Genomic DNA, 27,886 nt, shown 5'->3' with positions numbered 1-27,886 from the left:
ATCTTCGATCAGAGCTGTGCACGTGAAAATCATCTCTGATCTTACAAGTGCATTCATGGCAGCACTACGTCGTTTCACGTCACGTCACGTCGAGTACTCGAGGTTGACCTGCCAATATCTAAAGTGAAGTAAGACAACAGGAAAGGCTTCTCTATGCCTTTTAATATAAAGGGAGGTTTTCATCCCATACCTTCATGATTCACAAATAATGTTGAAGTTGTGAATGAAAAATGTGGCAGTATGTTTGGGAGAGGTAGATTTTGCAAGTAGTTGAAAGATACAAGTAGATGTTTCCTTGTAAAATCAGATTGTTTATCGTGTATTTTCCTTCAATATCTTTCAATGCATACTTAAATTATTTTTCTGATGCCTATGTGTCATTAAGTCTGCTGGTATCACTTAAGCAGGTCTTCCGTAGTTCCTAACAAGGCACAAACACACCCACCCACTTGTGGTCTTCCAAAAGCATATCCAAAGTTGTCATTGTAATACTTGCAAAAACAGTCATATGACATCTTATTATCAAGATCTTAAGACTTGAATTGCCAAAGAGTATTTTAACATTTAATCCAGCATACATTTTTATTTTTGCTTTATATGCGTAGTGAGATTCTTTCACATCAACGGCAATGTTCCACTGTTTTTCCCTTAGATCTTTTGGTGATTTACCTTCAGATAAAGGAGAACAAATTCTATCTACCCTTTTATGGGTTATTCCAAATACAGCTACAAATGCTTTTTTTTTTCTCAACTTGCATTTAATGCCCTCTTACCTTCACATGACAATCATACGAGTCTGGCAATGCCTTCTTCTCTGCTACTGTATTGTTGCTTTCTCCTACGGACAGCACATCTTGCATGTCTTTGCTATCATAGTTGATTAATTTCAAAAGATCAATACAAACAACAGAACTTACATCACCAGTAGCTCTATGCTCTCCCTTCACTTTACACTTCTTAATAATTTTCATTTTGTATGTGTCACTATTATTATGTTTTTGTGTTTTTTACCACTCACTATAGATTCAGGCTCTGAAGAAGACATTGCTGATAACTAATCCACATATAACACTAAATCAATGGAAACATGTAATGACATTATCTGACTTTTATGTAAATGTAAATCACCAAAATACCTAAGGGGAAAATAATCGAGTGTGAATGCTATTACAGGTTCAGTGTGTAAGAAAATACACAACTTCACTGCAAGGCCAGTCAACCTGAACAAGATATGTGCTGCTCGTGTCACCTATTCAACACATAAAGAACCACGTTACACAGGTTATATAAGTTTATTGCAGCAATAATATCAGTTTTATTAAAATGTCACATATCATCTTTTTGCACATGGATCCTTTCTGAAATGATAACTGTGCAGTATCTTGACCCCATGATTCAGGATTTCCATTCAAATATTACATCAGTCCCTCATGTATGCTAATGAGAGAGATGTTTCATGAATCTAATTCCGACATCTTCAGGTTGATCTACCAAAAATTCTGTAATCCTGTACCTATTGCTTATGAAGATAATAACGTTTGGCAATCACTTTTAGAAATCGGCAATTACTTGAATATTCTTAAATCAGGGCTGCAGGAACTTATAACTACAAGAGGAGAGCATATAAAATTAATCAAAACAACAGGTGATTTCAGGAAATTGTGTAGATTTAATTAGAAGAATGTGGGTAGGATAGAACAGAAGTGCTACGGTACATTTCTTTTAAGGTCCGGCCACACCTACCCAAATATACGGTTTAAATTTTCAAGATTTGTAGACGACTTAGCAAGAATTCTTTCTCTGTTCACGTGATCCCAAAACTGAAAGCACGTAATGTTGACATGAACAGGAAGACATTTCCAAGCATAAATATACAGAAAACTTGCAATGAAATTAATTGTTCACCGGTATGGATTTGCAATGGCAAGCGCAGGTGAGCAAGAAAGTAGAAAATTTAAAATTTAATATGCTTGGAAATTGAATCAATTTATGTGATATCTTTATCTTATCCACCAAGTAAGCTTATCCGTCTACTGATATCATTCCAAGCGATTTCTGCCCTGAGAGCTTGAAACATACCACTGAGTCGAGCTGCTCAAATCCCAGTTCCCTAACTTTCCCAGCCCAAAGATTCTAATATTTTTGGAACACTACTCATTTGTTGGAGGTAACTTACAACAAAATGTACTTCTTTCATTTGGATCTTGATGATGATGCTTGTTGTTTAAAGGGGCCTAACATCTAGGTCATCGGCCCCGATTTGGATCTTTTTCAGCTTTGAAAACAAGTAACACTGGTGAGGGTCACATACACAGGAACCTTATTACAATTGGGATCTTACCACTGACTGGTATTCATTCACACTAGTAATGAAATTTCAGCAAAGTTATTCTATTTTCTTGAAACTAATATCACACATTCAATATCAGGCACAAAACAGTCCAATATGGGGTATTTCTCAAAGGAAAATAACAAGCATTTTGGAACCTAATATCTCTGCTCCTGTTCAACACAAAAGACTCATTGTTGCTCCAGATTGCTTTTCAATATGTTCTTAGTGTTGTATAGCAGAATAGTTTTTGTAACATTCACAGAGCCAAATTTATTGATCATTTTCTGTAAATTAAATTATTTTCATAGAGAAATATAAATTAACTGTGGGGGATCCATATTTAAATATAACTGTATTATTCTTCTACACAATACTGCTGTATTATTTATCTTCATTTTTAGTTTTTTAAATGAAGCTAATATCTTAATTCTAAGTGAACATTGCATTTGCCCAAGTAATGACAAATATTGAGAAAAAGTCACTTAAAGTTCAGGTATACTTTTGGAGTAAAGTATCTTACTTCAAACATTCAGGGCAGAAATTATAAATCAAACACGACATTCCCAGAACAAAAAGTAGCATCACTAAATATGCCATTATTTACCTATGTGAATCACTTTATGGCACACAATTATTCACATCATCACTAGGAGGGGTCTTAGTGTGTTGATTCCCTCAAAAACATGCGATTCATTCTATTTTTGTGTACGAGACTTGGAAACCATCTTTTAAAATACAACAGTAAGACCACATGTACAATGGCCATATGGCACTGAAGAAAGACATTCTTCCTTTAGTCTAAGAATACAACATGGTTAGTACTTCCACCTGCCCTCCCCCCCCCCCCCAGGAAAACTAACTTCTGAGTATGAGAAATAAATAAAGCAATCAAACACATCCTGCGCTTTGAGTGAAAAAATATTGAAATATGAAGCCAGAAACGTCAAAGTGACAGCTGCTGAAAAGTGATCATTTAAATTAATATTAATTAGGTGAAGAACAAGAAAATGTGTATAAATTATACATTTCTGAAAACTAGGGAAAACTGAAAATGGCTGTATGGAGGGTCAATAGATACCTTAAACATCCTTACTATGACTTCTGATAACCACATGAGGAGATCCGAAACCGGTATTTACAACTCCTACTTACACTACAACTGAATATTGAATTCAGTCAATGTGAAAGATTTTTCTTCCAGTACATGTTTCAGTCCTCGGCTGGCTTAAACAAAGACATCTTCAATACAACTAGAACTGTATACCAAAATAATAGTGATTCATGAATGCTTAAAATGTTCTTGAAAATGCCATTTAGCGTGACTATGTTAAATGTTCCCTTGTTACAATCTTGATTAAAAGTTTACAATATTTTTCCAGAATGTTCTAGTTGTAAAAATAGACCGAGTATTTATTAAGCTGAACTGTGGGGAACTCTGCTTGCATAAATTGGTGGAACCGTTTATACTCGTAGGATGAAAAATGTCAACATGGAAAATCAAGTGTCAGAACTACTGGCAGGACTTTAGATCTGTTGGTGTCTAATGAGAATACAAGGCAACAAACTGCGTAAGTGATGATATCATCGGCCACACTATGTCACATCATGAACACTGGGGAAGGTATGAGAATAGGAAGTAGACAGGACATGCCTGCGACCCACTTTGACTGTCTGTCATTTTCTTTTCTAAGATTTGCTTTACGTCGCACCGACACAGATAAGTCTTATGGCAATGATGGGACAGGAAAGGGATAGAAGTGGAAAGGAAGCAGTTGTGGCCTCAATTAAGATAAAGCCCAAGTATTCGGCTGGTGTGAAAATGGGAAACCATGGAAAAGAATCTCACAGCTGCCGACAGTGGTGTTCAAACCCATTATCTCGCCAATGTTAGCTGATAGCTGCATGACCCTAACCACACAGCCACTTGCTTGGTATTTTTTATTTCCTTTTTTGCTAGGGGCTTTACGTCACACCAACACAGATAAGTCTTATGGCGATGATGGGATAGGAAAGGCCTAGGAGTTGGAAGGAAGCAGCCGTGGCCTTAATTAAGGTACAGCCCCAGCATTTGCCTGGTGTGAAAATGGGAAACAACGGAAAACCATCTTCAGGGCTGCTGATAGTGAGATTCGAACCTACTATCTCCCGGGTGCAAGCTCACAGCCGCGCGCCTCTACGCACACGGCCAACTCGCCCGGTTTTTATTTCTTAATTCTGATATAATGTTTCTTAATTCTTCTAAATGCATGTTGTTTTTTCAGAGATATCATTAAGATTGGACGAGATTCTCATATATATTGAACGAAATGCCTGTATGTGTAAAATGTCCAAGTCCTGGTTTAAAGGAGTAATTAAAATCACTCATGTGGTCACCAATAGCTGGAAAGCTATTGCATTTCTTGGCCTACAGGTGTTCTTTATACCGAACCTCCCTGGTTGAGAGTGTAACTGGCACCACACTGGAAACAATCTATTTTCTAATTTTCAATATTTATCAATATGGTTAAAAATAAGTGTATTATAGAAAACCATAGCATTGGTATTCACAGGCCTGAATGAAAAATTAGAACAATATTCGTTATCTGGTAAATATTAATATTGTTGATGGAGAAGGCGACAAAATCTCTATTTATCTTCGGTTCTTTTTCAGCGTGGTGGACGGCTTATTATTTTCTTGATGATTTTGACAGTGAAATTTCGATTGTAGCCATTGATAGATACAAAAGTGTATATGTAATTTATTTCCATTACATTTTAGTAATTTCAGTTCAAGAGAGGGGTATTACTAACTCTGTAAATCATATCATACAAGGCGGCTTTCTTATGCATGCCTGAATGAAGGGAGGGAATCCTGTTTGTTGACAATCACAGTTTGTTTGAATTGATTTCCTGAAGACATCAAAAGTGAGACTATTATTATTTCTGATGATTTTGAGATCAAGAAATGTTAAGGATTTGTTGACTTTGGATTCAGTAGTAAATTTTGTATAGGGTTTTAAGAATTAAGATTGCCTAACAAAGTATGGCTGTCGATGATTCGCAAATCTATGATGGCCAAGTTGTCGTTGGTATATCTTGCATGAAAAAAGTCCTGTTCATAATGTTGATGAACTTTGACCATTCCAAATTATTGATATTGATCTCAGGTAAGATGCCCGAACCCAGTGAACCCATGCGGAAACTATTTTGCTGATAAATGATGTCACTTAGAAAGAAATAATTGTTATTCAAAATAAACCTTAGAATATTAAAAAATTATTCAATTTCTAATTTACTATGATAGCTATGCTTGTTTAAATTATTGATTGAATTTGTTCCGAGGTATCTGTGGAACGGCAGAGGTGAAAGAAAGTGCGGGGGTGAACAGGTCCCAAAAGACGAAATTTAAGTTAAGATAAAATTTAACAAGGTTATATTTTCTTTTAAAAAATTAAGAAATAACAAATAGAACAGGTACTCAGTAGCCGAATCACAATTCGAAAATGTACAATTACAATAATTACAGGATTTGGGCTCCGAGAGCCAGACACATAATTCTTGAGCTATAAGCCCAACTTTACAATATACACAATTCAACAAAGGGGCAGAAGACCCCAATAATGCCCAGGAGCACTTGCTCCCAATTACACCGTAAAGCCTCCTCGAGGCGCACAGAAAACAAAATTTTAGAAAGAGCAACCCGCTCTTAAGTTCCAGCCTATCCAAGGCCACACCAAACTCCACTTTCAAGTTGTCCTCCCAGGACATGAAAACAGGGGTAAAATACCCAACCTACGGAGGCCTATTAAGTAAAGAAACAGGTTAATTACCTGGCCTCTAAAATACCAACTTGAGAGGAGGTGAAGCAGCACTCCTAATACATTTTGTTTAAAACCTACTTGGCACTAGGCCGTTAATGCAAGGGCTAATCCCATACTAAAGAGGTGACTTATATGAGAAGACAATTTACATTACGCTAGAATGGAAGAAACGGTTGAGAAAATAAGTTCACCTCAAAGCAATATGAGTGGGAGCTCGAGAGGGTTAAGCACTCTCTATCCCAATTTATAGTTTAAACAGATAGAATTGATACTGAGTGTCTTTACATTTTAAGGGAAAGTTACATGGTAAAAGGCTTCGGACCTGCCCCGAGAGTTAAACTGCTGAGCTGGCAAGAAAAGAAGTTATTAAACGGCCATTACCTTGTGGATGAACTGCTGCCCGAAGAAAGAGGCGCTTCCCGCCCCCTGCTACGTACTTTACACACTGAAAGATGTTACTGAAGTGGCGCGGAGACCCGAAAATCAGCAGTTTATGTACTCTCGCGGAAAGTTCGAGGCGTTTCAGGAATGAGAACACCCTCCCACAAGAATTTTATTGGCTAGGGTTAAGCAACATATCCAAGTCGAAGAAGATACACCTGATTGGTCATAAATTAATTAAAGAAATTCGAGATTGGCTAAATTCAAACCTGGCGGAAGGAAGGGGTTAATATTGCCAACATAAACAATAACTGAAAGAAATTTAACAAGGAACAAACTTATGAACACAAAATTTCTTCAAAAACATAGTTCTTTCACTTTGCACTAGGGTGCATAATTGTATTTCTTCAGTAGTGCCCTCTGGAAGAGAATGTCCACACTTCTTACTACAGGCAAAACAAAATACATCGAAAATGACCCAGTTCAGAAACTTTAAAATTTACAAGTAGTGACATCTTCTGAGAAACTTGAAAATTAACACAGTAGATAAAGTTCAGGCTTCCTCCAGTAGGGGAGTTTCAACTGGCGCAAAGTTTGAATTAGCGACGTGGATGTGTACCACCTGGTACAGAATTGATGGCTTTGTTTATTGGAATACATATTAGAAATGTCAAAGAGGTGGGGTTGTAACTTGAGTTTTTTTAGAAATATGACAAAATTATATTGAATTCTATCTAAGCTAATTAATGTATTTGCAGATAACATTTGTAAAATGATGCTAAGAAGCCATTATAAGTAAATATAAAAATATATGGATTAATGAAGTCTTAGTGTATCAATTCACGTTCCTAACTACCACTGTGTGAATGTTTTTCAATATATCGTAATATAAATCAATGTTGAATTGTAGATCTATTGTTTGAGAACGCCTTTGAAGAAAAAGCTGCAGATCACATTTCAGATGATAAGAATATGATGACGAATACTGCAGTGACAGTACATGGAATGAAGTTTTTCATGGTTACTCAAAGGTTGTGACGTACCCACTCTTGCCCACATATGTGCAACAATATGTGACATGCTGGGTCACTTTAGTTTTAAAATAAATAAATAATAATTTCCCTCTCCATGAACAATATCCCACAGGCACCAGTCTTCAAACTTATGGCTTCAAGACGATAGTTGATAATAAATAATAATAGGTAATGAGACTCTAAAACACCCCAGAGGTGGGGTGACAGAACACTAACCATTAAGTACACACTAACTTGAAAATTAAGGATCATTAATAAGAATTTATAAAAGTACCAATTAAAATAGCTATTTATTAGGATGATAAACGTGATGTCATATTTACGGAAACTGAATTCATGGAAACAAAAGAAAACTGAACAAAATAAAATTTAAGAAAATTAACTGTTACATGGAGACTTACAGTAATTTATGCCATTACCTAGCCATTTGTAGACTATGGTATCCTGACATGTTCCATGTTTGATGATGTTTGATGATCCTTTCATTCTGCAGTGGTCATCTCTCGTAGTAGGTACCAGTCCTATTTCTGATTCGTGCATTGCCCACTAATTGGAGAATGGCTTTCCTGACTTTAACACTTCCCATAATACTCACTGCATAATGTTGTAATAGGCCCTCATTTTACTACCAAAACCACCTTAGGTTAAGTTCATGGAGAGAATACACTTGTATTCATCTGTATTACAGAACTGTAGCAAAATTAAATACATGACAAAGATATCTCCTGTTCTAGACAAGTCAATCTCTCATCACTGAGATAACCAGTTCTCAATGAGAGTAACTTTGAGTAGTGCTCTACTCGGATGCAAAGTGAACTTACTTAAGACCTTCAGAAGGTCAGACCTCATCCGATGTAAAGATGTTCCGATGTAAAAGACCTTCTATGATGTCAAGACACTCTTGATGCTAAGATGTTAAGCAGTTAAGTTATTTAGACCTCCTCGAGCTCTCATTGTTGATGTATATAGGCTCAAAAATCTTCTTCCATGTAACATATCACATGATGCAGTACAATTTGATTTTCTATCCCTTCTCCTATCCATCGCTGTAGTTCTTTCACTTCACACTAGGGTGCATAATTGTATTTCTTCAGTAGTGCCCTCTGGAAGAGAATGTCCACACTTCTTACTACAGGCAAAACAAAATACATCGAAAACGACCCAGTTCAGAAACTTCAAAATTTACAAGTAGTGACATCTTGTTTTGTAATGTTCATTCACGTAGGTTGAAATTTTGCGGGCTTTCAAAGCGTCATGTAGCGAACTTCAAAAAGTAGGAGTTAACAAGTTATAACTGTCTCTTCAGAATATGGAGGGGGCTAAGCAATCTTGCAACCTAGATGATGTCCATTTCCTGGTAAAAGGCTAAAATTAGCATGGCATGTCCAGTTATCTGACCTCAGGCTACTGGAAATTTACTGCCAGCTATTATTATGGGTGATTTTTTAATACCTTACTCAAGAATCAGCTCGTTCAGAACTCGTTATTGTAATGATACAAAGAAATGAGATGATAATGTGAAATGGACAACTAAATAACCCTATATACAAGCATAATAATTTAGAATGACCTACCACAAATAAATATATACTATCTTTGCAATTAATTCCACAGTTTGATAATTTTATGAACATGTTGCGATGGTCAAAACATGACAAGGTATTAAATAAAAATATATCTAGAAACCGAATGAACATGTTCTGAAAGTTCCTGAACATTTCACTAGCTTTCAACATATGAGTTATAAGGGTAACCTTGCAAGGAAATGATTAAAATGGTCAGTTCATGGAGATGACAACAAATTTGATAATATGTAGGTTTAGAGGTGTACTTACTTGTTTTCTTCCTTGATATCTGGAACCAGTTGATGTTGCTCTATGAACAATTCCTCTTTGATGTCTGCTGCAGAAGGCTATGAGTAAGAAGAGTAGAGAGGTGAAGAACCAAAAGAAGAAACATATGATAAAATACATTTCATATTGGCACAATAAAATTATCATTAATTATCTTCCAATATAAAACATAGGAAGGAAGAAAAGACGTATTAAATCAAGTTAGAGGGGAGAGGAACACAAAATGATAGGGCGAGGACAATCTTCCCAGCTATTTCCCTCTTCCAGTCACATTTTGTTCCTCTCCACTGCTACGAGGATTCTAACTGTTGAGAACTTGGCTACCAGCATCTCCACGTACTTTCCCCTTGAACTGTTAAATTATGTTCCCTTCTAATGATAAATGTTTAACAGATTTAATTTCCCAAAACACATTACGTACTACCAGTTACGCAATCCCGCAATATTATTAACTTAGCATAGCTCTTTCCCAACAAGTGGACGGTGCTTATCATCACTTGCTTTATAGCACATTAAAAGAACAAAGTGATACAGAGACAGATCTTGTACAACCTCAAATGCGGTGGACAGGACCATAAGACTTTAGGATGGAAATTAGACTTACTTGACTTATTTCTTGTTGCTCCTCCTGGAGCATAGGGCTTCCGTGAAACACTTCCAACTGTTCCTATTGTTGGCTAACCTCTTCACTTCATTCCAAGTTTTTCCCACTGTTAGACATTCCTCTTCGATCGTCTTTTTCCAGGTCTTCTTTGGACGTCCGCGCTCTCTAGCGCCTTGGAGGCTCCAGTCAAGCGCTGTCTGTTCAATGGCTCCAGCGGGCTTCCTTAAAGTACATCCTATCCAACGCCATTTTCTCTAATTTATTTGCATTTCAACTGGCTGCTGGTTAGTTTCTTCCCATAGATCTTCATTTGAAATAACATCCGGCCATCTTCTGTTGATGATACGTCTTAGACAGCAATTCACGAAGACTTGCAGTTGTTTAGTCGTCTTTTGGGTAACTTTCCACGTTTTACAGCTGTAAAGCAGAACGGACTTAACATTTGTGTTAAAAAGTCGTAACTTAGTTTTTCTAGAAATGTTCTTGTTTCTCCATATAGGATACAATTGAATAAAAGCACCCTTCACTTTCCTGATACGACTCTTAATGTCTTCTTCTGCTCCTCCAGTCGTAGTAACCATACTCCCAAGATATATGAAGGAATCTACTTGTTCCACCTCTTTATCATCGATCTTGGAATTGACTGTCATCTTCTTGGTCTTATTAATATTTATTTTAAGTCCAGCATCTTCTGCCTCCTCCTTCAATCGCTTAATCTTCTCTTCTATATCTCTGAACCGTTGAGCCAGTAGGCAGATGTCATCTGCAAAAACAAGGTCTTCTAACCTATCTTGTAAGCCCCACTGGATCCCCCTTTTCCCTTTTCCGACCTCGATACACTCTCCTGAGCACACTATCCAAAACAAGCAGGAAAAGCATCGGAGAAAGAATACAGCCCTGTCAAACTCCCGAGGTCACATTTATTGGTTCAGTAAGATCTCCCATATGCAGAACGTGACATTTATAACCCTTGTATATATCCTTTATAATATTCAGAATCTTTTGTGGTACACCATATTCTTCAAGTGTTTGCCACATAACTCTTCTATTTACAGAGTCGAAGGCCTTCTCAAAATCAATGAAAGTCAAGTAGAGGGGGTTCTGCCATTCTGCACTTTGTTCCAAGATGATTCTCAGAGTGCTTATGAGATCAGCACAGCAATGGTGTTTACGAAAACCAGCCTGTTCCCTTCTAAGGCGCAATACCACAACATCCATCACCCACTCTAAAATGATCCTTGAAAGCACCTTACTTGGTACGGACAACAATGTAATTCCCCTCCAATTATCACACTTAGTAACATCCCCTTTCTTTGGTATCTTAACAATCAGGCCTTTCTTCCATTCGGCTGGTAGCTTTTCTTCATTCCAGATCCTTTCCCACAGGGGGTGCAATAATTTTGCTGAGGTCTCAATATCTGCTTTAAGTATTTCTGGCATGATATTATCCATACCGGGTGTTTTTCCAGTTCTTATCTGTTTCAAGGCCTTCTCTATTTCTGAACAGGTTGGAGGATGTAAATTTATTCTTGTGTCACTATCTACTGGTTCCATTTGTTGGTTACTATTCTGTTCTGTATCTCTATTAGAGCAACTCTGAGAAATGTTCCTTCCATCTCTGTAGCTGTTCTTCCCGGGTGGTCAGTAGTTCACCTCTCTTGTTTTTAACGGGTTTATTTCTGATAAATCCTCTCCTTGACAGTTTCTTTGTGATACTATACAATTCCTTAGCATCTCCCCTTGCTGATGCCTCTTCTGCCATTCGGACTTGTTCATCTACCCACTGTATATTATCTTTTCTTACTCTTTTCTTCACACTCTTATCAGCTTCCACATATTCCTTTTGTGGTGCGGCTTTCGGTTGTCTTGTTTTACACGTATTAATCTTTGCCTTAACTAGCTTTCTAGCCTCTATTTTTTTCCAAGTATCATCAGACATCCATTCCTTCTTGAGATAATTGTGAAATCCAAGCATCTAAATATATATTCTTGACTTTCTTCCATGACAATTCAACATCCATCGTAAGTTCTGGTTCAACAGAAAAAGCTTCAAAGTGGTTTCTTAATTCTATCTGGAATTCTTTCCTTTTACTTTCATCTTACAATTTACCTGAATCAAATTTCTTGTTTTGCCTTTCAAATTTCCTTCCACTTGCCACAATTTTCATTCTAAACTCTGCAACTACCAGGCGATGATCACTTCCAATATCTGCCCCTGTTTTATTTCTAACATCAGTCAATGATCTTCTAAACTTTCTACTTATGGCGATGTGGTCTATCTGGTTTTCTGTAACCTGATCTGGCAACACCCATGTAATCTTATGGCATCATTCATGCGGGAATAAAGTGCCACCAAATCATGGCTAGCACAGAAATCAAGGAAAAGCTCCCCATTTTTGTTGCAGTCACCAACTCCATGCACTCCCATAATTTGTTCCAGTCCCTCATTGTTAGAACCAACCTTTGCATTTAAATCCCCCTTCACAATAATAATATCTCTCTTTCCTACTTTATTAATAGTCTCATTTAGATGGCAGTAGAATTCTTCCTTTTTTTTTCAATCTCTGACATTTCTGTGGGAGCATAACACTGGATCACAGTCACATTGCAAACCCGGGTCTTGAATCAAGCTGTCAGCAGTCTTTCTGAGATGGGTTTACAATCAAGGAGGCTCCTCTTTGCAGTTTCATTCAATAGCAATCCTACACCTTTTCTATGATCAGCATCCTCCCCCATTTGCCCAGAATACAGGAATGTGCACTTATTAAGAGTCTCTATTTCTCCGAAGTTTGGCCACCGTACTTCACTTAATCCAAGGATATACAGACTGTATTCCTCCATCATTTTAGCCACCTGCTTCAGTTTACCGCTCTCTCTCAGGGTTCTGACATTTCAAAAACCAATTCTCATTTTCCGTTTCATGCCAAAAGTCGTCAACTTATTATCTATCCGGTTGTGTTTCAATTTGGTTTCTTTAATAGTTTATATTTAAGGCTGTGAGAGTTATTAGCCCACAGCAACCCGAGCTTGGTGGTAGGACTGCCACCTAAGCCTCCAAGCCTGCTGTTTTCTGTAGGAGTTGTCTCCCTTAGCCTTTGAAGATCACTCTTCACCACAAGGCAGTGGTTCCCCTTGTTCCTTTAAACCCCACGGGAAGAGGGTTGCCTCGTTTGCCAGATTTGCCATTCCAAAAGTCTCTTTTTCCACCGCATCTGCCATCAAGGCCTTCACCACAGCCCCGTTAGCCATCACTTTTCAGGGTTCCTGTAGGGCCTTCACAACTACCATAGCGGTCATGGGGCACACACATTGTCCCCGCTGTACATCACCTCTGCAGGCAATCCCTTACTTCATGCTGTTGCCCACCTCCCACGATGTGGATGAGGGGTTGGAAATTTAGGGTAAAATATTTATATGAACTTATCACCTGAAAATGTAGCAGGGAACGTTTAATTCTTAAATAATATGCTGTAAAATGAAGCCACAGCAAGTTAATTTCATTCTTCACTCTCAAAATTACACATACTGTATTCCTTTTGCCATTGGCAAATCAATTTTTCCCTACATTGTGGTACCAACCTATTGGCATGTTGTTTTGTATATTCCACCACTTCTAATTGAAATGTGAAACTATGCAAAAACCTCTAAGGGTGGCAATCTGCAAAACAAATTATAGTACTGTTCACATCTGTACCCCGAAACATAGTCAAGACAACAAAACAGTCCATTCTCTCCCAGCCTCTGTGCTGGCCAATGCTATTTGACTTTACCATTTACTGTCTCAGCAGATAGTAGCTATTTATTTGGGAAACCAAAACAGTGAGAAGCCAAAATACAGAGCTTCACAATGAAAAATACAATGGCATAGCACAATGCAAACATAAACAGATAAGTGAAAGAACAATGAGGAAAATCATCTAATGATAAAAGTAGCAGAAGAAAATTAAACGCTAACAAAATAACTGTAGAGACACAACAATTAACAATAAAACATAAAGGCAATCAGCCCAATTTTATTCAACATCATGACAGCAGAAATCACAGAAATAATCATAGACACCTCAGCATTGCTTATACTTTACGCAGATGATATGGCAATAGGCTCAGAAAACACAGAAGAGCTCCAAGAGGTCCTCAACAGGCTCACATCATGGGCAGAAAGAAATGGTTTGCAAATAAACCACAACAAAACTAAACAAATGACCTTTAGGAAAGGAGGAAAACATGCACCTAAAAATACAATAACTCTGCACAACAAACCTCTAGAAGTAGTGTCGAAATTCAAGTACCTTGGAGTCACCCTCCAAACTACTCTAACATCCTACAATATCCACGTCATAGAAAGAGCAGCCGCAGCAATAAAAGCCATCTACAACATTCAACATCCTCAACAAATATCATTCGGTACAGCAATGCTACTGTTCAGGACAGCCATATCACCAATAGCAACCTATGGGATTAGCATCACCTGGGAAAAACTCACACTCAGCGACCTGATGACAATAGACAAAGTCAAGGCCCAATATCTCAAGAGAAATTTAGGCATTGGGAAGTCAGCCCCTTCAAGGTTAACAGATGTTCTAACCAAAGAGGACTACTTCATTGACGATAACAAAACACATTTTTGTCTACCAAACACCAAGCCCTATGAGAATGCAAGCCATTTTAACTTTAAATGAGAAACGAAATGCTATTTGGTCCGACTTCTACTCCACGGACACCATTATGACGGAAGAGTGGAAGCAAGCAAATTATGAGCTTCGGCATGTAATCACACATTACGCCACTCATGGATTTCACCGCAGATTCTGCCAAACCAAAAACTTCCACCAGCCGAACGAAGACTGTAAATGTAACCTGTGCAACGACCATTGTGAAAGATACCATGCACAAAACTGCAAAATGAGGACAACCTCAATAATAAGAATGGCATTAGCATAATTGACCACCTGTACAAAAATTGTTTTTGCACATTGTGCGCTTTTCATTTAATAATAATAAAAGAAAAGCACGAGGAAAAATAAAGATTGAAATTAAAATGAAGAGAGCAACTTATAGCTATGCACAGTAAGATAAATAAAGATATGACACATAAGTTATGGTACAATACAGTAAAAAATAATTATGTACAGCAGAGGGGAGAGCAACAAGAAGCTACATCCTCTGTTCAGTTCTGCATGAACACAGACTGTGAGTGAGTCTCATGTTGTTCAGTGTGTTAGCTACATGTAAAAAATGAGTCTCGAAAGACAAAAAGAGCTGTATCACAGATTCCCACAGGATCATGTGACATGACACTGGACTCTTAATTGTAAAAATGCGTATGTATTAACGAACAACTTTTCTACCTCTGATTATGACAACGACTTGGAAAAATACTGCCATCCCATCTCTGAAACTACCAACAACAGGATACAAATAATTCAAATTTGACTCTTTTACCTTGGAAATACTGAAAAATGTAAGCCCAAAGAAATCACGCTTATCCACACTTAAGAAGCATATTTTCACTATGCACATTATGAAGAAAATGAATCTTCAAAGAAGTTGAAAACAAACTTGAATGTTTTGAAAGAGGAATGGAAACATTGTAAAATAATTATGAATAAGAACTGGAATCACTGGAGACGTATTCGGAAGTATATTGATAGGACACAAGAATTAAAACAAGAACTATGCATTGTTAAAATGAAGAAAACTCTCATTTGATGAACTGGCTCTCCGACTGTTTATACCTACATAGATGCGGTCACTGGAACGTGGACCAGCGAAGGGCCTTATTTCCTAAGGGTAGGACAGGCTTGGTTTCCCTTTTCCCTCATCAACAAGTTCAAGCAGGTGGTAGACAAAGTTTATTTGTTGCCCCGGTATTCTTGATAATGTACTGAAGTTGGTGTCAAAATGTAGTGAAAATTTACTGATGACAGACAAATTTTGTGTTCTGAGCTTTGATAAAATGAACATAAGGAGCAAGGCTGTTTATGTTGGAATGGATCAACTTCAGCTAGCATTAATCAGAGGACTGCGTTTCGTGTATTTTGATAAGGCTATGATTCGATAATACATTTTCACGAACATCACCGCTGTACTCTTCAAGAATGAAAGTGAGAGCCATTCTTCCTGATTTAGGAGGCTACAGGACACTCTGAAAGGAACTAACTCTCACCACAGAACACACGTTTTATTAATCCTCCAAACTCTGGAAGAAAATAATGGGGTTCTGAGGACATGCCTCAATATCTGAAACCACTTTCTAGATGAAGGGATCATAATGAAAAATGGTACAGAGTTAAATGTGGGAATTTTGATTGATGTGCTGAATGAAGGCACTGGGGAAATGAAATTGTGCCACAAACTTGATATTTTTTTTTTTTACAGTAAAATAAACCGAAAGACAACGTGCTGGAGCAAAAGTATACTGGCCCCTAACAGAGCCCAACACATCGGCCTTTCTGATACGCACAGCAGGTATCTCATCTAACCAGAGTGCGGAACATGAAATGTGCACTGTAACCGCCTGTCTCAACACCTTTTCTAGTACAGACCTAGTACCTCGTGCGCATTTTTTCCTTGCTTCACCACAGCTGTCTGCCTGTCACGAAATTTGAAAAGTGGTATGAGAACTAGAGGTTAACCGAGTAGAGCGGGGTTTGAGTACACCCCAGCCATTATTTTCCTCCAGGCAAATACCCACTGGGATGGTACATAACTTGAGGCCATGGCTGCTTCCCTCCCTTTTCCTTTCAATCTTCCCATCCTCCTCAATGTCCTGTTCAGCATAGCAGGTGAGGTAGTGGTCCTCCTCCCCAGTTTTACCCTGCAACTCCAGAACAATGATCTTGAGGCAGTAGAGGTGGGATCCCTTGCTGAGTTTATCCTGCAGGATAAGGAGCATATCCACGACGAACGATTGAAGTGACTCATTCACACTGTATAACAGTGCAGCGCACAACAACAATAACAGCGGCTGTTTGCATATGGCAGACACTGGCCTGTGCCTAAGTATTTAAACATTATGTTTGTTTGTTTGTTTGTTTGTTCAATCCTTGTCCCGTTTCTCTATGGGGTCAGGTATGAGGTGAGATGAATCTGTTGTGGCAATTTTTTATGACTGGATGTCCTTTCTGACGTCAACTTCATTAGAGGAGTTAATGAGATGAAATGACTGATGTATGATAGTAGCAAAGGAGAGGGTGAAACCTGGTGCCAGCACATAGCCTACTCCTGTCAAATAGTACCAAGGGGTCTGCTCAAGGCTTTAACGTCCTCATTCGATGGACGAATCATCATCAACAGCATCATATGACCTCACTCCATATGAACACTGCAGAGAGGTTTAGAATTTAATCCAGGCTTTTGTATACCACCACCTCTCCTACCCTACCGGCCAACATTCTGATGGTGAAATTTTTTTCAAACAACGGGACTCGAACCAATTAACCACGGTGTCAGACCATTTAGATTTCAATGCCTTAACAATCATGGCCACCAAGCGGGCTTCTTTTCTTAATGTAAACGTATAAATCATAGTTTAAATGTAGATTTTTGGGAAGTCTCAGGACTCTGTTCAAATCCCTGCTGGGAAACATGTAACCTAAGGGAACAAAGTATGATTACCCTTAACTGATTTCCATTCAATTTGCTATGGGATCTTGTCCATTCCTATTCATCATAGTAACTCATACATCTCATTCATACCTGCTACCGTACATCCCTGGAACTCAATCCCAGCTGAAATTAGAGGCACAGGCAATCCGAGGCTATTTAAAAGGAGATCTCACTAACATAAAAAATAATATTTAGTTCTTAATTATCAATAATACAAAATTATATAGTCATTTTTAGAAATATATGTAACTAATGAGTTTATGTATACTATTCTATAAATTGTATAACAGTATAACAGTTATGGTTTGGCAAAACAGCAGGCTTCATAGCCTGAACCCCGTCATATAAGATAAGCAACAATATAAACTAAAATTTTCTAAACCTCTAAAATATTAACGCATTTTTGGCATTAAATATTTCTCATTTAGTCACCCCTCTGTAGTACAGTCTTAGCCTCTGCGACTTCGGGCCATAAGCCCATTTAGGGTTTTAATAAATTTTCTAAAAGGAGTGCAGTGTTTTGCCTCCTACCCTTTTGTTCATGGCTGATCTTGTTAAACTTTTCTTTTACATTAAGGCCATTTAGAATGGGCACTCATTGCCCCTGATTATTTGATAACCATGTATAGACAAATGTGTAAAAGACTGTTGAGCAGAAATGATGGTAAACACATTATTTGAAGATTGTCAGGCATAATTTTGTAAGAAACTTGTGGCTGTGAGAGGCCACACTATATTAACTTTTGGAGCTCAAACTCCTAGAATTGTAAGTGAGTGGAACAACCATGCTCTTGTAAAATAGTGTACCTTCAGAGCTATAATGCTCATCCATTATATATTATCTATTTGATAATACTATCCAGTTCATGTACCTGATTTTTGGACTTATAGTCCACTGTTGATATCAGAGCTGACGAGGTCATTGTTATTCCATTTAACTGTTATTTGATGTTGGTTATTCAAATTTTCTATTTATCAAATTTTAAACTAAAAAAGGAAAGAAATAAAATTTCAGAATTTAATGCTTTAACTTATGCTCTGGTCCACCTATTCACCCCGGCACCTTCCTACACCTCTCTGTTCCACGAAATTTCTATAACACTTATAATGCGACAAATTGCAGAAAGTGAGAGAGAGTCAACTTGGACTTGGTAAGCAATGTTACACAGAGAGATATCCTCATGCTACACACCCATGGCATCATGAATACTTCAGCACCCTCCCCCCATAAGGAACCACTTGCCTTTATATACAAACAAAGCACCGCTGTGGAACCATAAGTGAACATAAATATTTGACTACATTACTCCAACAGAAAAAAAAATCCATTCCAAATCACATCAAAACTGTGTTGCCAATATCAGGAGGATACATCCTCCAACACATAAGATCAAACCGATACCTTCACTCAAAAGTGCATTCAAATAAGTAAGTTACGGTACCTTTCATTGTAGGAAATGTGCAAGTCAGACACATGAACAACTAACCATATGGGATCAAATGCCACATGATACAACAAGAAAAAATGAGGTGAATGATGATTCAAAATGATGAGAAATAACATATCTATAAGGCACTCCCAACATAAAGTACATGGCACAACACACAACATGCCAAAGGACCATCATTTTACAAGATTCTATTTACTCCTGAAGTGCACGACTATGAAATGGGGAAAAATCTATATGTACACAGACATGAACACGTTGGAACACATCTTTTTCAACACGGAAATTGCCTCAAACCCCAAGCAAAATCTGCTAACAATGGCAGTATATGCTAAAAGTCAGAACTCATTCATGTATCAAAGAATTTTAGTGAAAGTAATCGATACTCGTACGAATGATCCTACTGCCATGTAGAATTAAAAGTGTCACAGTCAGATGAGGTAAAAGGAATTTATGCAACCATAGAGAATTGGAGTCATATGGGAAGGAGACTGACCACTTGGAGGCCAATCTTATGAAAACTACCTCATTCAGATACCAGATGTGAAGGGTAATGGAGAGGTGAGAGAGAGGATAAACATGACTTGGACGTGATGGTGGATGATACGCATATCACCATCGATTCAGAGCCTTTCTCTCTTCCTTCTGAGTAGCCTCCTGCCATTGTTCTGACCTGTAAGTACCACCAATGACTCTCGCTACTTTCATGCGTACTTACTTCCCATTTACGAATAAGATATTTGGAGTCCTTTCAGCTTTCAGTCGGTCTGAAAACACAGTGATGTAAAGATCAGTTCCTTCTTCCAGTCGCTGCACTGTCTTTGCTACATCACACAGCATATTACCATCCTGGAATAAAACAATGCTTTTGGTTTCATATTCCTTAGCAGACATTCAGTTTTCTCATTTTTTCCCCATCAGACATCCTTCAGTCTTGGAAATGCAAATTTGCATTTCATACTCACTAACATCTGCTTTCCAGCTATGAGTAACATATACCATGAACAACAAACCCAGTAACTTCTGTGAGCCATCCATTCTCACTGTGGCCCAATTAATCTGACCCTAACAACCAACACCTCCTCCTTGTTACTCTACCATATGCGTATTGTACATCTACAAAAGATAAGCATTACTGTCTCTTCCCTCATAGTATTTTAGAGTTACTTGACTGGTCCGACAGCCCATCTGTGATCACAATTAAAATGAATAAAATTATGTAAAGGTTCCACCTTTTCAATACATGGCAACTTAGTAATTTAAGGTTACATCACTAGTTGATCATAAACGGTACCGGTCTGGACCCTAAGTTTCGGATCATCATCAGCCGATCACTCATAAACAGAAAAAACAATGCACAGGTAAATGAACAGTAATGTAGAAGATACAGTATTTTCACCACATGTAAGTTCATGTGGAGCAGTATAACACATGCGAATGCAGCATCGTGTCTCAAAAGTTTTTATAATCCTGAAGAGAGGAATAAACAGCTCGAGGAACAATCTTGCAATCACAAACAGACTCAAGTTCGCATGGAGCAGTATAACACATGTGACTGTAGTACAGTGCTTTGAATGTTTTTAAAATCTTGACAATCTTCATACATCAAGCATACGATCACAATATTTATTCTTCTTCTCTTCCTCTCCTCGAGCTGTTTAACCTTCTCTTCATAATTATAAAAACTTTTGAGACATGGTACTACAGTCACATATGTTATACTTTATTGCTCCACACAAACTTTTTTTTTTTTTTTTTTGCTAGGGGCTTTACGTCGCACCGACACAGATAGGTCTTATGGCGACGATGGGATAGGAAAGGCCTAGGAGTTGGAAGGAAGCGGCCGTGGCCTTAATTAAGGTACAGCCCCAGCATTTGCCTGGTGTGAAAATGGGAAACCACGGAAAACCATCTTCACCACACAAACTTATGTCTGGTGAAAAAGTTATATCTTCTTCATTACTGTTTATTTACCTGTGCATTGTTTCTTCTGTTTTTGAGTGATTGACTGATGATGACCCAGACATTAGGGTCGAAACCGGTACCGTTTATGATCAACTAGTGATATAACATTACATTATTAAGTTTACATATATTGGAAAGGTGGAACCTTTACATACCGTAAAACGGGGTGAGAATGTGACAGCATTTGTTGTTTTCTAATGATATAATTCCCAAAATTAAAACAAATACACTGAAAATGTAATCAAAGTAGGCTACAATGTTGTAATTTAACTTACAAGGTTCAATTTTTGTATTTTCTTCACAAGGGAGTGTTGGTGGGACATTTTTTCTTGGCACATTCTCACCCCACAATGTGGGGTGAGAATGTGACATGACTTTCCTTTGCTTGAATTCCCTAAGAAACGGCCTCTGGCACATTCTCACACCACTTTTCATGTAAGTGAGCAAATTGAAAGTGGTTTTAATATTGAAATAGCTTGTAATTGATCTTAATGTACCATTTCATGATTTTTATAAAGCAACTCTCTAAGCACAGAAATCACTTCTCATTTTTTCCTTCTTTTGAAAGTGAGTTTAAGGTTTAATAACAGAAAAAACTTTGTTTATTCAGTTTTATTAAATTCTTTTATTACAGGATTATTTACAAGTAAGAAATGTTAAGAAAAATTATTTGGCAACAAGCGTGAATTATTTAAGGCTTCATGTCAATTAGAAATATGTCACGTTTTCCAATTTTTCGTGGTGTCTGTATCTTCCTGACGACCTGCTCCTTGCAGTACCATAACACGTCCAGACGTTCAGGCCACTTCCAGTATTTCCCATTCTTCGTCATAGTAGTTACTTAGACTTCCCCCACATCGTCGAAATTTGTCAATAATTTTCCTGAATTGTCCATCATACCTGACGACTACATAGTCTCCTGCAGATAAATCAGTTCTTTGCTCCTCATTAGTTGTTTGTACCGGTACGTCTGACTGTTCATCTTCATGATCATCAACATTCATATCCTCTTGTCCATCCGTATTTTCATCATCTGAATTTGCCCAAGAACCCAAACTGTCTTCACTTTCCGCATAAACCACCGTCTCTTCTTGTTCTGACGATGTGTCGTCTTCATTTTGATGCTTTCGTTTCTGCGGCCGTTTCTTCTTTTCTCCAGAAACATGTTGTGCTTTCCTTTGTCTAGAAGTTCTTGCTTCAGCGTCTCTTGGCTGTAATGCAAGATCTTCAAGAGTAAAGCCTTTTCCGGGTGGTACGTTGATCTTCTTCTTTCTGCTTGATATTGAAACAGTTTCTCCTCTTTTTTTCAGTTCCTCAAGAAAAGTGTCACTGATATTTTGTCTGTGGTCTGGAGACCTTTCGATTACACTATCACTCAGTTTACTCAGCACAGCAGTTTTGTCAAGGGGGAAAATTCCACAAGCACGAAAACCAGACTTCAGGTTGATACTGCCTCTGTCATTCAACTGCACCATAAGTTCATTCAGTAAGCGAGGGAATACATTCTTCGGAATAGTGAAAGTCTCCTTCCAGCATCTGTTTCCTTCCAGTCTGTATTTTCTTCCAGACACTTTTCATCGACCTAAAATAGGCCACATCCAAAGGTTGTAGCAAATGTGTAGAATGTGGTGGAAGGGCAATAAACTTGATGTTATGCTCAGTGCACAGAGAAATCACGTGGTAGTTGATATGGGAGCTCAGGTTGTCTCCTATTAACACTTTCGTTCCAGACTGTCTCTTCAAAATTGGTAGCAACAGAAATTCAAACCAGTCTTCGAATATCCTGGCATCGAACCAACCACTTTTCGAGCGGTTGTACCTAGTTCCAGGAGGTCCACCCTTCGTCCAACATTGGTACATTCCTTCAGCCCTATATGTAACATAAGGAGGTGCGAAATCTCCGGCAGCATTTCCACACATCATTATGGAGACGGAAGTCTTAGTAGCATTTTTTACCTGTTCAGGGTACTTACAGCCTCTCTTTACTAGAAGTTTCTTGGAGCCTGGATCATCTTGTAGATTCGTCTCATCATAATTCCAGACATTTTCGGGAGGAATTCCCCCAATTTCTCCCGAAAGATTATCAAAATATTCACTGATAATATCATTATCAAGGCTAGCACGTGATCGAGAGATGCACTGAGCCATTCTAGAACTCAGACTGCTTTTGTGTGTCTGTAAGAAGAGAAAAGCCCAGTCTTTTCCAGGGGTGTTGTTCTTGAAACGTTTTACTTTACGGCCTATCCTGTCAAGGTATGATCGTATTAACACACGTAATTCATCAACAGTAACGGGAAAACCGTAAGTTGCCAGCGCGATCACGTGAGAAACTATTATTTTCTCCTCTTCATAAGAAAACACTGTTTGACCACCTGATTTACCGGCAAGTTGTCCATGCATTTTCTTGCACAACGTGTTCCTATGGATTCCATATTTCTCCGCCACTTGACGAATAGAAGCTTTTTTCCCTTTGATTTCATTCAGTGCTGCTTCTAACTGATCATCTGTCCAATTTCGGTAATTTCGTCCACCAATTTTTCTTTTATAAATCCGTCCCATTATAGAGAAACACAGCCTGTAATAAATTTAAAAGAAAACCAATGTCACATTTTCACCCCACAATCTTCTCATTTTAGATCAAATTATTTGCATTTCATGAACAAATTATGATAACAATGTGTTTAAAACTGAGATATGACCTAGAACCCCAAAGGATTCAAAATATATAATTACCTTTAGCCTACAATTCACAGTGGAAGCTGCACATAACAGACAATGCAAATGTATATAAAAGAGCGGGAACGGCGAGTAATTTTAAATGCACTGCTCGCGCCAAGGTAAAAGAATAAACGCAGGAAGAACGTCATGGCTGCCAACCTTTGACTATAAACAAAGCATTAGTGCAGGCCACATTCTTGTATTTGACACCTAGTGGCACTTGGAGATGCAGACATATGAAATGACGTCACTGTCACATTCTCTCACCACCAGTCACATTCTCACCCCGTTTTACGGTAATTTTATTAATTTTAATTGTGATCTCAGTTCAACACGGACCATAATGAAATTCTTATCTTTCAATCAGGCTACCTGTGGTCTAAAAAACTGCACTGACTTTCATCCCATTGGCTCCTCATCACATTCTCAATTATTAGATATTATTTATGATAGTCAACTTACAAAGTCTGGGGGTTCTTCTGTATCTGAAGACCATGCTGGCTCACATTTGACAAACACAGGTTCCTCCATATTCTTTGACAAAATACCCTGCAAAATAGAAGCAATACAGCTCTTTTAATAAGTTCAATATGCATAAAATTTGGGAATCATTTTAAATCACTGTCTTAAATATTGGTACCTAATTCCAAAAATACCCCCAGAAATATGTCCTTAGTCCATGTCACTGAGGGCGATTTAGTTTTAAGAGGAAGTAAACCCACAGCATATAAGCTTCTTCGTTTAACAAGGAAAAAAAAAAAAGAGTTCAAATAAATTGTACTCACTAGTTCACAAAAGAGAAACTAAGAATCCAACATGGAGCAGCTCACACTACAACGCAGTGTGTGACAGCGTGATAGAATATGAGACAAGTCCGGCGAACAACAAGACTTTAGGATTAGTCCCCAGGTCAGAGCCTTCTGCTATCCCTTGTGATTGTATTGGCTACTGGCAAGACCCATAATCACGGAAACTGCCATTATATCTGGCAATGACACGTCACTTTCAAACTCTGAGGTTTCATTATTATTTATGGTCTGGAATTTAAGGGCAGATATTTCTCCTGACACCAACTGTTTCTCCAGATGAAAATTCCAACACGAGATGTATACCTATTCCGGTACAAAACCAGGAGCTAATAATGTTCTCTCGTCTACACTGTTCCGTGAAAAATAATAAATAACTAGCGCCATACAATGAAAATAAATTTTAATTACCAGAACATAATTCCTAAAAATATGTATCACTGCCAGACAAACAAGTGACCAACTGCATGTTTAGTAAAAAAAACAGCGTCATCTGCAGTTTCATGGATTTAAACTGAACGAGAATTCATGCTATTCACCTTCAGTGCAAGACCACAATACTTGCAATTGTCGCGGTTTAGCACGGGCATTGTTCCAAATATTTAGAAAACTTCAAACCCTATTTCTCACTAAAATGATTTTTGTAGATATGGTAGTCTTGCACTGGCATAGTTAGTTCGCGGAAATTAAAACGGTTAAGGATCCACCCCGGCAGTACTGTACCAGTCTTCCGGCTATTTCTAAATAGCATGACGACCAGTTCGAGAAAAAACTTCTCTTTCGTACAGAACGGTGGACTATTAAAGTTCCATTTAACATAGTTCCAGTGACACGACTAGAGCAGTGACACGTTGCAGGTCCAGTGACAAACCGATCCAGCAACAGATTGAGCTGAGGAGCATGGCAGAGCACCAAACATAGTATTTGATAGCACGCACAACGCGGTGACACGCTGTCGGTCCAGTGCCACATGGAGCTGAGGAGCATGGCATAGTAGGCTTACGTAGCCAGAGGATGCACGATTTGTTCTGTTCTTCGATGATGTCATGATCAGACCTATCTTATCTGATTCGTTAATGGCACACTAGTGGTAGACTAAAAGATTCGAAAATATTTCTTATCTTCAATTAATAAATACATACATAATAATGTTATTTGTGTTACGTTCCAATAACTACATTTACGGTTTTCGGAGACGCCGAGGTACCGGATTTTTTTTCTGTAGGAGTTCTTTAACTTGCCAGTAAATCTACCAATAATAATCTTATTTGCTTTACGTCCCACTAATTACTATTAAGGTTTTCGGAGAGACCGATGTGCCAGAATTTAGTCCCGCAGGCGTTCTTTTACCTGCCTATAAATCTACCGACACGAAGCTGACGTATTTGAACACCTTCAAATATCACCGGACTGAGCCAGGTTCGAACCTGCCAAGTTGGAGTCAGAAGGCCAGCGCCTCAACCTTCTCAGCCACTCAGCCCGGCAGTGAAAGTAAAATCTACTGAACGAGTAACTGGCTATACGGTTTGGGTTACGTAGCTGTCAACTTCCATTCGGAGATAATAGGTTCGAAACCCACTATCGGAAGCCTTGAACGTAGTGTTCCGTTGTTTCCCATTTTCTCACCATTTTCCTTAATTAAGGCCACGGTCGCTTCCCACTCCGAGCCTTTTCCTATCCTGTCGTCACAAGTCTGTGTCGGGGCAACGTAAAGCAGACGATACGAGGCTGTCGCATTTGGGCACCTTCAAATACCACTGGACTGAGCCAGGACCGAATCTGCCAAGTAGGGGCCAGAAAGCCAGCGCTTTCACCGTCTGACAATAAACAGTTACCGGGCGAGTTGGCCGTGCGGTTAGCGGCGCACAGCTGTGAGCTTGCATCTGGGAGATAGTGAGTTCGAACCCCACTGTCGGTAGCCGATGGTTTTCCATGGTTTCCTATTTTTCACACAAGGCAAATGCTGGTGCTGTACGTTAATTAAGGTCACGGCCGCTTCCTTCCCATTCCTAGTCCTTTCCTGTCCCATCGTCGCTGTAAGACCTATCTGTGTCGGTGCGATGTATAGCAAATTGTAAAAAAAAATGTGTGAAAATAGTTTGTTTATTTGTTTGCAAGTCCGGCTCCATGGCTAAATGGTTAGCGTGCTGGCCTTTAGTCACAGGGGTCCCGGGTTCGATTCCCGGCAGGGTCGGGAATTTTAACCATCATTGGTTAATTTCTCTGGTACGGGGGCTGGGTGCATGTATCGTCTTCATCATCATTTCATCCTCATCACGACGCGCAGGTCGCTTACGGGAATCAAATCAAAAGACCTGCATCTGGGGAGCCGAACATGTCCTCGGACACTCCCGGCACTAAGAGCGATACGCCATTTCATTTCATTGTTTGCATGGCCCTTACAGGAGATTTTGGCATATAACTTGTGAACCATCATCTAATCAGTAAGATACGTTAGGTCATAACGTCATAATTCCGTTTCGTTGTAAAATAATAATAATAATTGTACCGGGTGGTACACCTCCACGCCGCTAATTTAAATGCGCGCCAGTTAAAACTCCTCTGCTGGAGGAAGTCTGAACTTTACTGACGTTATTAATTTTCTACCTTCTCAGAAGATGTCACTACCTGTAAATTTTGGAGTTTTAGAACTGTGTCACTTTTGATGTGTTTTTGTTTCGCTTGAAGTAAGAAGTGTGAACTTTCTCTTCTAGAGGACACTACTGAAGATCTACAATAGTGCAACCTAGTGCGGAGTCAAAGAACTATTTTTTTGGAGAAAATTTAATTTCAAGAGTTTGTTCTTTGTTAAATTTCTTTCTGTCATTGTTTAAGTTGGCAATATTTACCCCTTTCTTCCCCTTGTTATGAATGTATCCAATCCCGAATTTCTTCTATTAATTTCTGACCAATCTGGTGTATCTTCCCCCAACTTGAATCTGTTGCGGGGTCCTACCCAATAAAGAGTTTGTGGGAGGGTGTTTTCTTTCCCCTAACGCCTAGAACCTTCCGCGAGAGGATATAAACTGCTGATTTTCGGGTCTCCGGGCCACTTGTGTTCCATCTTTCAGTGTGTTAAGTACATAGCAGGGGGCGGGAAGCGCCTCTTTCTTCGGCAGCGGTCAACAACAAGGTAATGGTCGATTAATAACTTCTTTCTTTGCTAGCTCAGCAGTTTAACTTTCGGGGCGGGTTCTAAGCGTTCAACCATGTAACCTTTTCCTAAAATGTAACTACTCTTTTCATATATTCTCTTTTAAAACGACATATCGGGATAGAGAGTGCTTAACCCTCTCGAGCTCCCACTCACATCGTCCTGAGGTGAACTTATTTTTCT

At 38.5% G+C, this 27,886-nt stretch overlaps 1 protein-coding gene across 1 annotated transcript in view; it reads right to left on the bottom strand.

The window, feature by feature from the left end:
* Positions 1 to 24,620, bottom strand: part of LOC136874416 (zinc finger protein 354C-like) — a 59,668-nt gene extending 35,048 nt beyond the window's left edge. The window contains exons 1-3 of the mRNA XM_068227794.1: positions 24,529 to 24,620; positions 24,206 to 24,292; positions 9,383 to 9,459 (exon numbers count right to left, since the gene is read on the bottom strand). Of these exons, the coding sequence (XP_068083895.1) occupies positions 9,383 to 9,459; positions 24,206 to 24,274 (146 nt within the window). The 5' untranslated portion in view covers positions 24,275 to 24,292; positions 24,529 to 24,620. The remainder of the gene's footprint in view (positions 1 to 9,382; positions 9,460 to 24,205; positions 24,293 to 24,528) is intronic.
* Positions 24,621 to 27,886: the final 3,266 nt, after the last annotated feature.

Source organism: Anabrus simplex, chromosome 5 (assembly GCF_040414725.1).
Source record: "Anabrus simplex isolate iqAnaSimp1 chromosome 5, ASM4041472v1, whole genome shotgun sequence".
Classification (NCBI taxonomy): domain Eukaryota; kingdom Metazoa; phylum Arthropoda; class Insecta; order Orthoptera; family Tettigoniidae; genus Anabrus; species Anabrus simplex.
Note: the sequence above shows the minus strand (reverse complement) of the source record. Positions and strands in the feature narration are given on the sequence as shown.